The following is a 17063-nucleotide window of genomic DNA, read 5'->3' as shown; positions in this document are numbered from 1 at the left end:
ATTTTTTCATTTAATTCACTTCACCAATTTGGACTATTTTGTGTATGTCCATTACATGAAATCCAAATAAAAATCCATTTAAATTACAGGTTGTAATGCAACAAAATAGGAAATTCGCCAAGGGGGATGAATACTTTTGCATGCCACTGTAACTGTTAGTTTGAACTGGTTGCCTCAAGGGAATGATGAATCTGATCTATGACCTTTACTCCCTGTTGCAGCCTTAATATTACATGAACTAATCTGTCTGTCTGATGAACTGGACCCCTTCTACGGCATTCTCTCCACCTGTTAAATGTCGCTTCGCACACACAGACACTGTAGCTCCTCTCTCAGGGCGTGACGTTAGAGTAGATATCCTCATTACCACATCACACAAACTAAAGCTGCCCTCGGGACATGACCAAACTGATTTGAATATTAGCTTTTAGGACCCTGGGGGCGGTGGCATGACAAGTGGCATTTCAGGTGTGTGTGTGTGTTTAAGGTATTAATCTCTCTTCTCCTCCTCTCCAGGGTGAGAGAGGCAGCCATGACTAGTCTGATGGAGGTGACTCTGTTGGTGGTCGGCACCGCTCCACAACTACTCTCCCAAGACCTGTGAGTAGAATAACTTCCTCAATCACGCTGTACCACTTTAAACTAACAACTTTATAAAACCTTCATAAGGCCTTCATAGATGCTTCACAAATCATTCATAAGCGTGCTATATAGAAGGTAAGAAAGGTGTTATGACATTTGTTATTTTATATAGTAGGAATTAAAGAGTCTTAGCCGTAGCTCTTCATTCATTCATTCCCTCCCTGACCACCTTTTTACATTCTCATCCGTTAATTCCCTCTCCATTCATTCATTCCCACTTCTTTTCCTCCTCTCATCCCACTCTCCTCTCCTCCTCTCATCCCTCTCTCCTCCTCTCATCCCTCTCTCCTCCTCTCCTCTCATCCCCCTCTCATCTCCACTCTCCTCTCCTCCTCTCATCTCTCCTCTCCTCCTCTCATCCCTCTCTCCTCTCCTCCTCTCATTCCTCTCTCCTCCTCTCTTCTCATCCCTCTCTCCTCTCCTCTCCTCCTCTCATCCCTCCTCTCCTCTCCTGCCCCTCTCATCTCTCCTCTCCTCTTCTCATCCCTCTCTCCTCTCCTCCTCTCATTCCTCTCTCCTCCTCTCTTCTCATCCCTCTCTCCTCTCCTCTCCTCTCCTCTCCTCTCCTCTCCTCTCCTCTCCCTCTCCTCTCCTCTCCTCTCCTCTCCTCTCCTCTCCTCTCCTCCCCCTCTCATCTCTCCTCTCATCCCTCTCTCCTCTCCTCCTCTCATCCCTCTCTCCTCTCCTCCTCTCATCCCTCTCTCCTCTCCTCCTCTCATTCCTCTCCTCCTCTCTTCTCATCCCTCTCTCCTCTCCTCTCATCCCTCTCTCCTCTCCTCCTCTCATCTCTCCTATCTCCTCTCCTCTCATCTCTCCTCTCCTCCTCTCATCTCATCCCCCTCTCATCTCTCCTCTCCTCCTCTCATCTCTCCTCTCCTCCTCTCATTCCTCTCTCCTCCTCACTTCTCATCCCTCTCTCCTCTCCTCTCATCCCTCTCTCCTCTCCTCCTCTCATCTCTCCTCTCTCCTCTCCTCTCATCTCTCCTCTCCTCCTCATCTCATCCCTCCTCTCATCTCTCCTCTCATCCCTCTCTCCTCTCCTCCTCTCATTCCTCTCCTCCTCTCATTCCTCTCCTCTCCTCTCCTCTCCTCTCCTCTCCTCTCCTCTCCTCTCCTCTCCTCTCCTCTCCTCTCCTCTCCTCTCCTCTCCTCTCCTCTCCTCTCCTCTCCTCTCCTCTCCTCTCCTCTCCTCTCCTCCCCCCTCTCATCTCTCCTCTCATCCCTCTCTCCTCTCCTCCTCTCATCCCTCTCTCCTCTCCTCCTCTCATCCCTCTCTCCTCTCCTCCTCTCATTCCTCTCCTCCTCTCTTCTCATCCCTCTCTCCTCTCCTCTCATCCCTCTCTCCTCTCATCTCTCCTATCTCCTCTCCTCTCCTCTCTCCTCTCCTCCTCTCATCTCATCCCCCTCTCATCTCTCCTCTCCTCCTCTCATCTCTCCTCTCCTCCTCTCATTCCTCTCTCCTCCTCACTTCTCATCCCTCTCTCCTCTCCTCTCATCCCTCTCTCCTCTCCTCCTCTCATCTCTCCTCTCTCCTCTCCTCTCATCTCTCCTCTCCTCCTCATCTCATCCCTCCTCTCATCTCTCCTCTCTCTCCTCTCATCTCCTCCTCTCATCCCTCTCTTCTCCTCCTCTCCTCCCTCTCTCCTCTCTTCCTCAGGGTGAATGGTATGATGTGTAGCTTGGCCCAGCAGTCAGCAGAGAAGATAGATCGCTACAGAGCCCATGCTGGATCAGTGTTCATCAGGCTCCTCCATAGTAACAACCCTGCAGTACCTCACATCCCCCACCGGGAGGAGCTGCTCGCCATCTTCCCTCCGTGAGTCTAAATACATTTACATTTTAGTCATTTAGCAGACACTGTTATCCAAAGTGACTTATATCTTAAGCTAGCTAGGTGAGACAACCACATGTCATAGTCAGCACATTATCCCTCAATAGAGTAGTTATCAGATAGCTAGGTGGGACAACCACATATCACAGTCATAGTCAGTACATTATCCCTCAATAGAGTAGTTATCAGATAGCTAGGTGAGACAACCACATATCACAGTCATAGTCAGCACATTATCCCTCAATAGAGTAGTTATCAGATAGCTAGGTGAGACAACCACATACCACAGTCATAGTCAGCAAGCAAGTTAAGCAGCTATCAGCAGTCGGTGCTAATAAGAAGTAACTACTAACTAACCCCTCAGGCTGTTAGAAGGGGATCAGAGAACTCTACTCTTCGCTGTGTGAGTCTAAGGCCCTGTCCAGAAACAACCCCTAGCCTGAACTTCCCCGTAGGGACTTCAGTGATCTGAAAGAGTTGGATAAGTCGTCTCTGAGCCGTTAAGAGTTTGTCTAACTGGACGCCATGTTAGTGCCTTTGACCATTCCATGTATCCATTCATGACAAGCGTGTTGGATATGTGTTCTCCATCTATGGATGGCTTAGGGTCATCTCATACAAGACAGTGGGCACATTTCAATGAAATAATTGAATTTTAATTCACTTATTGAATTGAAAAGCTGAATTGACCCTAACCCTGTGTGTGTGTGTGTCTCACTCTCTCGCTCTCTCGCTCTCTCGCTCTCTCTCTCTCTCAGTGAAGGGGCAGAGAGTCTGAACTGGAATGCTCCGTCTCAGGCCTTCCCCCACATCACCCAGCTGCTGAGACTGCCCCAATACCAGTACCACACACTACTGGGGTTGACCGTGTCTGTAGGAGGACTGACTGAGTCTACGGTACGTGTCTGTAGCGCTGTGTCTGTAGCGCTGTGTCTGTAGCGCTGTGTCTGTAGCGCTGTGTCTGTAGCACTGTGTCTGTAGCGCTGTGTGTAGCTCTGTGTCTGTAGCTATGTGTCTGTAGCAGTGGAGGCTCCTCAGAGGAGGAAGGGGAGGACCATCCTCAGTGAATTTCATAAAAATTAAAATAGTGAAACATTAAAAAAGTTATCGTTTTTAGATAAACTATACTAAATCACCAAATAATTGATTAAAACACACTATTTTGCGAAGAAGGTCTACAGTAGCCTCAACAGCACACTGTAGGGTAGCACCATGGTGTAGCCGGAGGACAGCTAGTTTCCATTTTCCTCTGAGTACATTGACCTCAATACAAAACCTAGGAGGCTCATGGTCCTCACCCCATTCCAAATACTTACACAGTAATTATGACAACTTCCGGAGGACGTCCTCCAACCTATCAGAGCTATTGCAGCATGAACTGACGTGTTGTTCACCCAATCAAAGCATCAGAGAATTAATCTAGTACTGAAAGCATAAGCTACAGCTAGCTAGCATTACAGTGCATAAAATGTGGTGAGTAGTTGACTCAAAGAGAGAGAAAGCCAATAGTTTAACAGTTTTGAACAAATTAATTTATAAAAAAATGTAGGAGAAGCAAGAGTGAGAGAGAAAGAGCTATATTTTGTATTTTTTTCACTTTTACTTACTTAGCTAGCTAATGCAGCTAGCTAGTTTAGCCTACTCAAACACCCTGCTCAAACAGAGAGGGATGCTATGTTAGCTAGCTGGCTATGGCTATCCAACACTGGAACTCTTCCAAGTCAAGATAAGCTTTTGGTGTTATTAATTTATTGCCACCGGGGCCCGGCGGTGTAACTGCTTGCTGCTAACTGTACTGCATGATTGTAGCGGGTTTACCATGACGTGACAACGATGTAGTCTGTTAGCGGTCATGTTATGAAGGTTTGGCTTGGAAAGTTTTTTCGCCTGGGCACAGACAGCTGATGTGTTGTGCACTGAAGTCCACAAGCGAAGGGGAGGAGGAGAGAGGTGAGAGGAGGAGAGAGGTGAGAGGAGGAGAGCGAGTAGGTAGATGTGAGAAGGAATTATATAAACAGCGAGCTGTTTCTATGTGGCTGCTATGAAAGAGACTGTGTTTGCGTGGGATTAGGGGTGTGTTCATTGTGCCGATTCTGTTTTAAAAATGACAAAATGAGAACAAATTTTCCAGAAAATCACATTGTAGGATTTTTAATGAATTTATTTGAAAATTATGGTGGAAAATAAGTATTTGGTCAATAACAAAAGTTTCTCAATACTTTGTTATATACCCTTTGTTGGCAATGACACAGGTCAAACGTTTTCTGTAAGTCTTCACAAGGTTTTCACACACTGTTGCTGGTATTTTGGCCCATTCCTCCATGCAGATCTCCTCTAGAGCAGTGATGTTTTGGGGCTGTCGCTGGGCAACATGGACTTTCAACTCCCTCCAAAGATTTTCTATGGGGTTGAGATCTGGAGACTGGCTAGGCCACTCCAGGACCTTGAAATGCTTCTTACGAAGCCACTCCTTCGTTGCCCGGGCGGTGTGTTTGGGATCATTGTCATGCTGAAAGACCCAGCCACGTTTCATCTTCAATGCCCTTGCTGATGGAAGGAGGTTTTCACTCAAAATCTCACGATACATGGCCCCATTCATTCTTTCCTTTACACGGATCAGTCGTCCTGGTCCCTTTTCAGAAAAACAGCCCCAAAGCATGATGTTTCCACCCCCATGCTTCACAGTAGGTATGGTGTTCTTTGGATGCAACTCAGCATTCTTTGTCCTCCAAACACGACGAGTTGAGTTTTTACCAAAAAGTTCTATTTTGGTTTCATCTGACCATATGACATTCTCCCAATCGTCTTCTGGATCATCCAAATGCACTCTAGCAAACTTCAGACTGGCCTGGACATGTACTGGCTTAAGCAGGGGGACACGTCTGGCACTGCAGGATTTGAGTCCCTGGCGGCGTAGTGTGTTACTGATGGTAGGCTTTGTTACTTTGGTCCCAACTCTCTGCAGGTCATTCACTAGGTCCCCCCGTGTGGTTCTGGGATTTTTGCTCACCGTTCTTGTGATCATTTTGACCCCACTGGGTGAGATCTTGCGTGGAGCCCCAGATCGAGGGAGATTATCAGTGGTCTTGTATGTCTTCCATTTCCTAATAATTGCTCCCACAGTTGATTTCTTCAAACCAAGCTGCTTACCTATTGCAGATTGTCTTCCCAGCCTGGTGCAGGTCTACAATTTTGTTTCTGGTGTCCTTTGACAGCTCTTTGGTCTTGGCCATAGTGAAGTTTGGAGTGTGACTGTTTGAGGTTGTGGACAGGTGTCTTTTATACTGATAACAAGTTCAAACAGGTGCCATTAATACAGGTAACGAGTGGAGGACAGAGGAGCCTCTTAAAGAAGAAGTTACAGGTCTGTGAGAGCCAGAAATCTTGCTTGTTTGTAGGTGACCAAATACTTATTTTCCACCATAATTTGCAAATAAATTCATTAAAAAAAAAATTCTGGAGAAAAAAAATCTCAATTTGTCTGTCATAGTTGACGTGTACCTATGATGAAAATTACAGGCCTCTCTCATCTTTTTAAGTGGGAGAACTTGCACAATTGGTGGCTGACTAAATACTTTTTTCCCCCACTGTATGTGTCTGAAGCTATGTGTCTGTAGCTATCTGTCTGTACTCTGTATCTCACTGTCTGCCCCAGTACCAGTACCAGTACCACACACTACTAGACCTCACTGTCCATGGTCCATACACTCTGGTCCCCACACTGTGGTCCAAAGACTGCATGTTTGTGAGTCAAATGAAAGTCATGATGTTGTCCCTGGAAAATAACCTTTGTGAAAGGTGGTTTGACAACTCCTCTCTCCAGTGTGTGTGTGTGTGTGTGTGTGTGTGTGTGTGTGTCTGTAGGCCAACAGAGGCGGCTAGAGCTCATCAGACTGCTAATATTAAAACCACTGAGGATCCAGTACCTCTCCTCTGATCTGTTCTATCAGTCTTTGTTTCTCAGGCACCAGGCATCAGCTTGACGCTCCTCTGGCCCACATCCACCTGGTTCCTGTAAATAAGAACCTAAAACCCAAAACAAAGATGGGAGCTCATCCAGAACAAATGGAACTGTTTTGAGTGTTATTGGCAGGGCTGGTGTAGTCTTTCCTTTCTTTAAGCAAACGTCCTTTCCCATCTTAAGCCATTCGTCTCTGCGTTGTGTGATGAATGAAGGTGGAAAGTGTGTGTGTGTCTGTGTGTGTGTGTGTGTGTTTGTGTGTGTATGTGTGATGGATGGATGGATGGATGAATGAATGAATAAAGGTTTTATATAAAGCGTGTCTGATGCTTTGCTCTACTGATAATCCACCACTCCTGGCCCGTTTCCATCACTCTGCATGGTCCTGGCCCGTTCCCATCACTCTGCACGGTCCTGGCCCGTTCCCATCACTCTGCACGGTCCTGGCCCTTTCCCATCACTCTGCACGGTCCTGGCCCTTTCCCATCACTCTGCACGGTCCTGGCCCTTTCCCATCACTCTGCACGGTCCTGGCCCATTCCCATCACTCTGCACGGTCCTGGCCCTTTCCCATCACTCTGCACGACGGTCCTGGCCCTTTCCCATCACTCTGCACGACGGTCCTGGCCCGTTCCCATCACTCTGCACGATCCTGGCCCGTTCCCATCACTCTGCACGGTCCTGGCCTGATCCCATCACTCTGCACGGTCCTGGCCCGTTCCCATCACTCTGCATGATCCTGGCCCAGATAGGGGTTCTCAAACTGGGGGTCCAACCTCCAACGGCTCCCAGACCCAGTACCCTTGTTCCTCTCCCCTCTCAGACCCAGGCTGTATCCCAAATGGCACCCAATTCCTTACATACAGTGAGGCAAAAAAGTATTTGATCCCCTGCTGATTTTGTACGTTTGCCCACTGACAAAGAAATGATCAGTCTATAATTTTAATGGTAGGTTTATTTGAACAGTGAGAGACAGAATAACAACAAAAAAATCCAGGAAAACGCATGTCAAAAATTTTATACATTGATTTGCATTTTAATGAGGGAAATAAGTATGACCCCCTCTCAATCAGAAAGAGTTCTGGCTCCCAGGTGTCTTTTATTCAGGTAACGAGCTGAGATTAGGAGCACACTCTTAAAGGGAGTGCTCCTAATCTCAGCTTGTTACCTGTATAAAAGACACCTGTCCACAGAAGCAATCAATCAATCAGATTCCAAACTCTCCACCATGGCCAAGACCAAAGAGCTCTCCAAGGATGTCCGGGACAAGATTGTAGACCTACACAAGGCTGGAATGGGCTACAAGACCATTGCCAAGCAGCTTGGTGAGAAGGTGACAACAGTTGGTGCGATTATTCGCAAAAGGAAGAAACACAAAAGAACTGTCAATCTCCCTCGGCCTGGGGCTCCATGCAAGATCTCACCTCGTGGAGTTGCAATGATCATGAGAACGGTGAGGAATCAGCCCAGAACTACACGGGAGGATCTTGTCAATGATCTCAAGGCAGCTGGGACCATAGTCACCAAGAAAACAATTGGTAACACACTACGCCGTGAAGGACTGAAATCCTGCAGCGCCCGCAAGGTCCCCCTGCTCAAGAAAGCAGATATACAGGCCCGTCTGAAGTTTGCCAATGAACATCTGAAAGATTCAGAGGAGAACTGGGTGAAAGTGTTGTGGTAAGATGAGACCAAAATTGAGCTCTTTGGCATCAACTCAACTCGCCGTATTTGGAAGAGGAGGAATGCTGCCTATGACCCCAAGAACACCATCCTCACCGTCAAACATGGAGGTGGAAACATTATGCTTTGGGGGTGTTTTTCTGCTAAGGGGACAGGACAACTTCACCGCATCAAAGGGACGATGGACGGGGCCATGTACCGTCAAATCTTGGGTGAGAACCTCCTTCCTTCAGCCAGGGCATTGAAAATGGGTCGTGGATGGGTATTCCAGCATGACAATGACCCAAAACACACGGCCAAGGCAACAAAGGAGTGGCTCAAGAAGAAGCACATTAAGGTCCTGGAGTGGCCTAGCGAGTCTCCAGACCTTAATTCCATAGAAAATCTGTGGAGGGAGCTGAAGGTTTGAGTTGCCAAACGTCAGCCTCGAAAGCTTAATGACTTGGAGAAGATCTGCAAAGAGGAGTGGGACAAAATCCCTCCTGAGATGTGTGCAAACCTGGTGGCCAACTACAAGAAACGTCTGACCTCTGTGATTGCCAACAAGGGTTTTGCCACCAAGTACTAAGTCATGTTTTGCAGAGGGTTCAAATACTTATTTCCCTCATTAAAATGCTAATCAATTTATAAAATGTTTGACATGCGTTTTTCTGTATTTTTTTGTTGTTATTCTGTCTCCGACTGTTCAAATAAACCTACCATTAAAATTATAGACTGATCATGTCTTTGTCAGTGGGCAAACGTACAAAATCAGCAGGGGATCAAATACTTTTTTCCCTTACTGTAGTGTACTATTGTTGTCCAGGGCCCATAGAGGTTGGAAAGTAGTGCTTTATAAAGGGAGCAGGATGCCATGTGAGACATCCCTGGTCTCTCTCCCCCCTCAGCCCCAGTCAGCTAGTGAAAGCCAACCCCTCCGGTGTGACTAATGCCCATGGGGATACACGCTCAACACTTAACGATGATTTGTGGTGGTTAGGTTTATTTTTAACCCATTTCAGTTTGTGGAGGTAATGTAGAACAATAAGGTGATGGTTTTAATAGGTGTAGTGAGGGTGGTAAAGCTACGGTCATCTGCCAACAATGCCTGTAAACCTATTCCCTGAGAGGTGATCTGGCCTGGTCCCTCTGTCTCTCTCTGTCTCTCCCTCTGTCTCTCTCTGTCTCTCTCTCTCTGTCTCTCTCTCTCTGTCTCTCTCTCTCTCTCTCTCTCTCTCTCTCTCTCTCTCTGTCTCTGTCTCTGTCTCTGTCTCTGTCTCTGTCTCTCACTCTCACTATCTCTCACTCTCTGGACCTGTGGCTTGGTAGACTCTTGCTATAATCTGGATGGACTGGTCTGGAGACACACACACACACTTCTGAGGTAGCCAGAACTGTGATCCTAGGCTGAGGTAGCCAGAACTGTGTCCCTAGGCTGAGGTAGCCAGAACTGTGTCCCTAGGCTGAGGTAGCCAGAACTGTGTCCCTAGGCTGAGGTAGCCAGAACTGTGTCCCTAGGCTGAGGTAGCCAGAACTGTGATCCTAGGCTGAGGTAGCCAGAACTGTGATCCTAGGCTGATTTGGAGTTGGTTCTCACACAGAGTCCAAAGTGATGAAGCATCCTGTTGGATCCCTGGAAACTCTTTCTCACCCTCCTAGTCTTGTTTACTGCCGTTTCACATTTTGTGTTGCTGTATTATACATAAACGATCTCTAGTGAGACTACCCTTCCTCTCTTTCTCCCTCCCCCTCTCCCACTGCTTAGTCCAACTCTCTCATACCCCCTGAAAGACCATGTCATCACCACAGACCGTTGTAACTGCCGATATAGAAAAGAAAGACAGAATTCCTCTCTTCTTCTGCTGTCTCCAGCGGATCTTGATGCTGTGTTGTAGCTGTGTGAACGATGAGCAGCTTTCATAGCCTTCACTGTCACTCAGTTTCATGACGTCATCACTATGTGAGGGGAAGTGATACCACAAGTCTTGATGCTGTGTGAACGATGAGCAGCTTTCATAGCCTTCACTGTCACTCAGTTTCATGACGTCATCACTATGTGAGGGGAAATTATACCACGAAATCAGTGTGTGTGTCCCTATTCCCTCTGGACTCTGGCCAAAAGTAGTGCACTACAGTGGAAATACAGTGCCATTTGGGACTTTAGACTTAATGTTGCTCAATGTGGCTTCTCACACTGTCAATCTAGACTTACGCAATTTTAAACGGAGCGGTAATATCATGTTTTATTGTTATGGGGTTCTCTCTCTCCCCCTGTCTCCCTCTCCCTCCATCTCTTTCCCTCTCAACATCCCTCTCTCCCCCCTCCTCTCTCCCTTTCCCTCCCTCCCTCCATCTCTTTCCCGCTCTACATCCCCCCTCCCCTCTCCCTCTCTCCTTATCTCTCCATCTCCAGGTTCGTTTCTCCTCCCAGTCTCTGTTTGACCACCTGATGTTGATTCAGCAGGATACAGCCGCTCTGGGACAGTTTAGTGACACACTGCTACGCGTCTTCAGAGACAACCTGAGAAATGACAGGTAGGCGCACACACACACACACACACACACACACACACACACACACACACACACACACACACACACACACACACCCTTTGTACACATGCACACACTCTTCTATCTATTTATTTCTTACAGTCCACTTATGCAATACGTGGGAGATTAAAATTGATAGTTTAAAAAAAACGATGTATTTTTTTACACATTATTCTATTTTGAGCCCGGTCTCCCTAGTGTCAATCTCAATGAAACTAACCTGGTAAAATAAAGATAAGCTAAAGGTAATGTGTGTCTGTGTAGGGTGTCGGTCCCCTTCCTGAAGATGCTGGACCAGATGCTGGCTCGAGCCTGCTTTGACACCTTCACTACTGACCAGGAGTGAGTCTAGTAGTGTTCATGTTATATAATGTTGCTTTATTGATGCCTGTTAGGTAGGACTCAATACTACTTCATTATCTCACAGAAACAGCAGAAACAGGATATACAGTGGGGAGAACAAGTATTTGATACACTGCCGATTTTGCAGGTTTTCCTACTTACAAAGCATGTAGAGGTCTGTCATTTTTATCATAGGTACACTTCAACTGTGAGAGACGGAATCTAAAACAAAAACCCAGAAAATCACATTGTATGATTTTTAAGTAATTAATTTGCATTTTATTACATGACATAAGTATTTGATCACCTACCAACCAGTAAGAATTCCAGCTCTCACAGACCTGTATGTTTTTCTTTAAGAAGCCCTCCTGTTCTCCACTCATTACCTGTATTAACTGCACCTGTTTGAACTTGTTACCTGTATAAAAGACACCTGTCCACACACTCAATCAAACAGACTCCAACCTCTCCACAATGGCCAAGACCAGAGAGCTGTGTAAGGACATCAGGGATAAAATTGTAGACCTGCACAAGGCTGGGATGGGCTACAGGACAATAGGCAAGCAGCTTGGTGAGAAGGCAACAACTGTTGGCGCAATTATTAGAAAATGGAAGAAGTTCAAGATGACGGTCAATCACCCTCGGTCTGGGGCTCCATGCAAGATCTCACCTCGTGGGGCTTCAATGATCATGAGGAAGGTGAGGGATCAGCCCAGAACTACATGGCAGGACCTGGTCAATGACCTGAAGAGAGCTGGGACCACAGTCTCAAAGAAAACCATTAGTAACACACTACGCCGTCATGGATTAAAATCCTGCAGCGAACGCAAGGTTCCACCGCTCAAGCCAGCGCATGTCCAGGCCCGTCTGAAGTTTGCAAATGACCATCTGGATGATCCAGAGGAGGAATGGGAGAAGGTCATGTGGTCTGATGAGACAAAAATAGAGCTTTTTGGTCTAAACTCCACTCGCCGTGTTTGGAGGAAGAAGAAGGATGAGTACAACCCAAAGAACACCATCCCAAAAGTGAAGCATGGAGGTGGAAACATCATTCTTTGGGGATGCTTTTCTGCAAAGGGGACAGGACGACTGCACCGTATTGAGGGGAGGATGGATGGGGCCATGTATCGCGAGATCTTGGCCAACAACCTCCTTCCCTCAGTAAGAGCATTGAAGATGGGTCGTGGCTGGGTCTTCCAGCATGACAATGACCCGAAACACACAGCCAGGGCAACTAAGGAGTGGCTCCGTAAGAAGCATCTAAAGGTGCTGGAGTGGCCTAGCCAGTCTCCAGACCTGAACCCAATAGAAAATCTTTGGAGGGAGCTGAAAGTCCGTATTGCCCAGCGACAGCCCCGAAACCTGAAGGATCTGGAGAAGGTCTGTATGGAGGAGTGGGCCAAAATCCCTGCTGCAGTGTGTGCAAACCTGGTCAAGACCTACAGGAAACGTATGATCTCTGTAATTGCAAACAAAGGTTTCTGTACCAAATATTAAGTTCTGCTTTTCTGATGTATCAAATACTTATGTCATGCAATAAAATGCAAATTAATTACTTTCAAATCATACAATGTGATTTTCTGGATTTTTGTTTTAGATTCCGTCTCTCACAGTTGAAGTGTACCTATGATAAAAATTACAGACCTCTACATGCTTTGTAAGTAGATAAACCTGCAAAATCGGCAGTGTATCAAATACTTGTTCTCCCCACTGTATATAGAAGATTAATAGTGTTGTATATCTAGAATACATGAAGAAATGTCATATATTGTCTGATTGAATTAATAGAAGCTAAACTAATCTGTTATTTCCTCTCTGTCTCTCTCTCTCTCTTTCTCTGTCTCTCTTTCTCTCTCTACTCTCTGTCTCTCTCTTTTTCTCTGCTTTGTCTCTCTTCTCTCTGTCTGTCTCTCGTTTTCTCTCTCTCTCTGTAGTCATCAGTTCTGTGTGGACCTGTTGGCTCTCTGTAAGGAAGAAATTAAAAAGTCCAAGGACACTCAGAAGCTACGCTCCGCTATCGCTGTGTGAGTGGGGTATCTTTTAACACACACAGGAACATCTGTGACTCACGCCTGCACTCACTAACTCACTCACACACACACACATAATAATTATTATTTAATTACCACAGTGAATGATTGTAATGTTTGTTTATCTGTCAATTAATCCCATAAGGGATGGGTTGCCAACTGGCGATTTGACACGAAAATAAAATGTAATTCATTCATTCACACACACGACATTCAGAAGCTCTGCTCCTGTATCACTGTGTGAGGATCCTCTAACATTACTGTAGCAATCACTCATACTCCAAATGCATCTGGACTGCATCTCACTTGTAATACAGTGTTAACACATTCACTCATAACAGACAAACTGATATACACACTCTACCCCTTGATCTCCCACCCTAACCCTCTCTCTCCCCTCCTGTAGGTTCTGTGGTCTGATCCAGTTCCAGGGAGAGGTCCGTAAGAAGGTTCTGTTTCAGCTGCTGCTTCTTCTCTGTCACCCCTTCCCTGTGGTGAGTTAGCGCTCTCTCTCTCGCGCGCGCTCCCCCCCCGGATCAGGAAGACCAAAGCCAGCCAGGTGTAACATGCTCTCTCTCTACAGATCAGGAAGACCACAGCCAGCCAGGTGTACGAGATGCTGCTGACCTACGATGATGTCATCGACCCTGACGTGATGGATGACGTCATGACCTCGCTGAGTGACACCAACTGGTCAGTGGAATGAAGACAGGAACTGGCGTGCTCAACGCAATAGACCATAGCTGCGTTCCGATTCTCCACCCTTCTCCCGGTGTTTCATTTGCACACTCCCAGTCATGAAGTTAACAATGGTCTAAGCCCCCTCCAATCCTATGCTTTTAAATCCAGGAGAGGAAGTGTGCAAATGTACACTTTGGGAGAAGTGTGGAGAATTGGGATGCAGACCCTGTAACAGGTCTTTGGGTGCAGGGTTTTAAAGGCAGACCTTGTAACAGGTCTTTGGGAGCAGGGTTTTAAGGACAGACCTTGTAACAGGTATTTGGGTGCAGGGTTTTAAGGGCAGACCTTGTAACAGGTCTTTGAGTGCAGGGTTTTAAGGGCAGACCTTGTAACAGGTCTTTGGGTGCAGGGTTTTAAGGGCAGACCTTGTAACAGGTCTTTGGGTGCAGGGTTTTAAGGGCAGACCTTGTAACAGGTCTTTAGGTGCAGGGTTTTAAGGGCAGACCTTGTAACAGGTCTTTGGGTGCAGGGTTTTAAGGACAGACCTTGTAACAGGTCTTTGGGAGCAGGGTTTTAAGGGCAGACCTTGTAACAGGTCTTTGGGTGCAGGGTTTTAAGGGCAGACCTTGTAACAGGTCTTTGGGTGCAGGGTTTTAAGGGCAGACCTCTGTAACAGGTCTTTGGGTGCAGGGTTTTAAGGACAGACCTTGTAACAGGTCTTTGGGTGCAGGGTTTTAAGGACATTAACTAGTAAAGGGAAACCCCTTACTTACTGGAAATGGTTTTAACAAGAAATGAGCGGTGGACTATTTTAATAATAATACGGTAATAATAATAATTTTGTCTCCTGCTACTAATTTATTAAACTGCTAAAGACCATTTCCAGACAATGAGGCTTTTCCCTTGTCTACTAACTGGTCATTGGTCACACAGTGTTTTCTAGAGGAGTCATTGCACTATAGGGTCAGTCTTACGGTAGGTTTAGTCTTCCTGTAGGGTCAGTCTTCCTGTAGGGTCAGTCTTCCTGTAGGGTCAGTCTTCCTGTAGGGTCAGTCTTCCTGTAGGGTTAGTCCAACTGTAGGGTTAGCCTTCCTGTAGGGTTAGTCTTCCTGTAGGGTCAGTCTTACTGTAGGGTTAGTCTTACTGTAGGGTTAGTGCTACTGTAGGGTTAGTCTTACTGTAGGGTTAGTCTTCCTGTAGGGTTAGTCTTCCTGTAGGGTTAGTCTTACTGTAGAGTTAGTCTTACTGTAGGGTTAGTCTTACTGTAGGGTTAGTCTTCCTGTAGGGTTAGTCCAACAGTAGGGTTAGTCTAACTGTAGGGTTAGTCTTACTGTAGGGTTAGTCTTCTTGTAGGGTTAGTCTTCTTGTAGGGTTAGTCTTACTGTAGGGTCAGTCTTACTGTAGGGTCAGTCTTACTGTAGGGTTAGTCCAACTGTAGGGTTAGTCCAACTGTAGGGTTAGTCTTACTGTAGGGTTAGTCTTACTGTAGGGTTAGTCTTACTGTAGGGTTAGTCTGACTGTAGGGTTAGTCTGACTGTAGGGTTAGTCTTACTGTAGGGTCAGTCCAACTGTAGGGTCAGTCTTACTGTAGGGTTAGTCTTACTGTAGGGTTAGTCTTACTGTAGGGTTAGTCTTACTGTATGGTTAGTCTTACTTTAGGGTTAGTCCAACTGTAGGGTTAGTCTTCCTGTAGGGTTAGTCTTCCTGTAGGGTCAGTCCAACTGTAGGGTTAGTCTTCCTGTAGGGTGAGTCCAACTATAGGGTTAGTCTTCCTGTAGGGTTAGTCCTACTGTAGGGTTAGTCTTACTGTAGCGTTAGTCTTACTGTAGGGTTAGTCATCCTGTAGGGTTAGTCTTACTCTAGGGTTAGTCTTACTGTAGTGTCAGTCTTACTGTAGGGTTAGTCCAACAGTAGGGTTAGTCTTCCTGTAGGGTTAGTCTTCCTGTAGGGTTAGTCCAACAGTAGGGTTAGTCTTACTGTAGGGTTAGTCTTACTGTAGGGTTAGTCTTCCTGTAGGGTTAGTCCAACTGTAGGGTTAGTCTTCCTGTAGGGTTAGTCCAACTGTAGGGTTAGTCCTACTGTAGGGTTAGTCTTACTGTAGGGTTAGTCTTACTGTAGCATTAGTCTTACTGTAGGGTTAGTCATCCTGTAGGGTTAGTCTTACTCGAGGGTTAGTCTTACTGTAGGGTTAGTCCAACAGTAGGGTTAGTCTTCCTGTAGGGTTAGTCTTCCTGTAGGGTTAGTCCAACAGTAGGTTTAGTCTTACTGTAGGGTTAGTCCTACTGTAGGGTCAGTCCTACTGTAGGGTCAGTCCTACTGTAGGGTCAGTCTTACTGTATGGTTAGTCTTACTGTATGGTTAGTCTTACTGTAGGGTTAGTCTTACTGTAGCGTTAGTCTTACTGTAGGGTTAGTCTTACTGTAGGGTTAATCCAACTATAGGGTTATTCCTACTTTAGTGTTAGTCGTATTGTAGGGTCAGTCCAACTGTAGGGTTAGTCTTCCTGTAGGGTTAGTCTTCCTATAGGGTTAGTCTTACTGTAGGGTTAGTCTTACTGTAGGGTTAGTCTTACTGTAGGGTTAGTCTTACTGTAGGGTTAGTCTTACTGTAGGGTTAGTGCTACTGTAGGGTTAGTCCAACTGTAGGGTTAGTCCAACTGTAGGGTAGTCTTCCTGTAGGGTTAGTCCAACTGTAGGGTTAGTCTAATGTAGGGTTAGTCTAACTGTAGGGTTAGTATTACTGTATGGTTAGTCTTCCTGTAGGGTTAGTCTTACTGTATGGTTAGTCTTACTGTAGGGTTAGTCCAACTGTAGTGTTAGTCCTACTTTAGTGTTAGTCTTACTGTAGTGTCAGTCTTCCTGTAGGGTTAGTCCAACTGTAGTGTTAGTCACACTGTAGGTTCAGTCTTCCTGTAGGTTCAGTCTTCCTGTAGGGTTAGTCTTACTGTAGTGTCAGTCTTACTGTAGGCTTAGTCTTACTGTAGGGTTAGTCTTCCTGTAGGGTTAGTCTTCCTGTAGGGTTAGTCTTCCTGTAGGGTTAGTCTTACTGTAGGGTTAGTCCAACTGTAGTGTTAGTCCTACTTTAGTGTTAGTCTTACTGTAGGGTTAGTCTTACTGTAGGGTTAGTCTTACTGTAGGGTTAGTCTTACTGTAGGGTTAGTCTTACTGTAGGGTTAGTCCAACTTTAGTGTTAGTCGTACTGTAGGGTCAGTCCAACTGTAAGGTCAGTCTTCCTGTAGGGTTAGTCCTACTGTAGGGTTAGTCTTACTGTAGGGTTAGTCTTACTGTAGGGTTAGTCTTCTTGTAGGGTTAGTCTTCTTGTAGGGTTAGTCTTCTTGTAGGGTTAGTCTTACTGTAGGGTC

At 46.1% G+C, this 17063-nt stretch overlaps 1 protein-coding gene across 1 annotated transcript in view; it reads left to right on the top strand.

The window, feature by feature from the left end:
- The window catches only part of tbcd (tubulin folding cofactor D), an 88074-nt gene that overhangs the window by 59519 nt on the left and 11492 nt on the right, over nucleotides 1–17063 (top strand). Inside the window, exons 30-37 of the mRNA XM_041881441.1 lie at nucleotides 517–600; nucleotides 2300–2458; nucleotides 3232–3370; nucleotides 10510–10631; nucleotides 10914–10991; nucleotides 12926–13015; nucleotides 13428–13515; nucleotides 13605–13714. Coding sequence (XP_041737375.1) covers nucleotides 517–600; nucleotides 2300–2458; nucleotides 3232–3370; nucleotides 10510–10631; nucleotides 10914–10991; nucleotides 12926–13015; nucleotides 13428–13515; nucleotides 13605–13714 — 870 coding nt within the window. The remainder of the gene's footprint in view (nucleotides 1–516; nucleotides 601–2299; nucleotides 2459–3231; nucleotides 3371–10509; nucleotides 10632–10913; nucleotides 10992–12925; nucleotides 13016–13427; nucleotides 13516–13604; nucleotides 13715–17063) is intronic.

Source organism: Coregonus clupeaformis, chromosome 7 (genome assembly GCF_020615455.1).
Source record: "Coregonus clupeaformis isolate EN_2021a chromosome 7, ASM2061545v1, whole genome shotgun sequence".
Lineage (NCBI taxonomy): Eukaryota > Metazoa > Chordata > Actinopteri > Salmoniformes > Salmonidae > Coregonus > Coregonus clupeaformis.
This window is presented reverse-complemented; position numbering and strand designations above follow the sequence as displayed.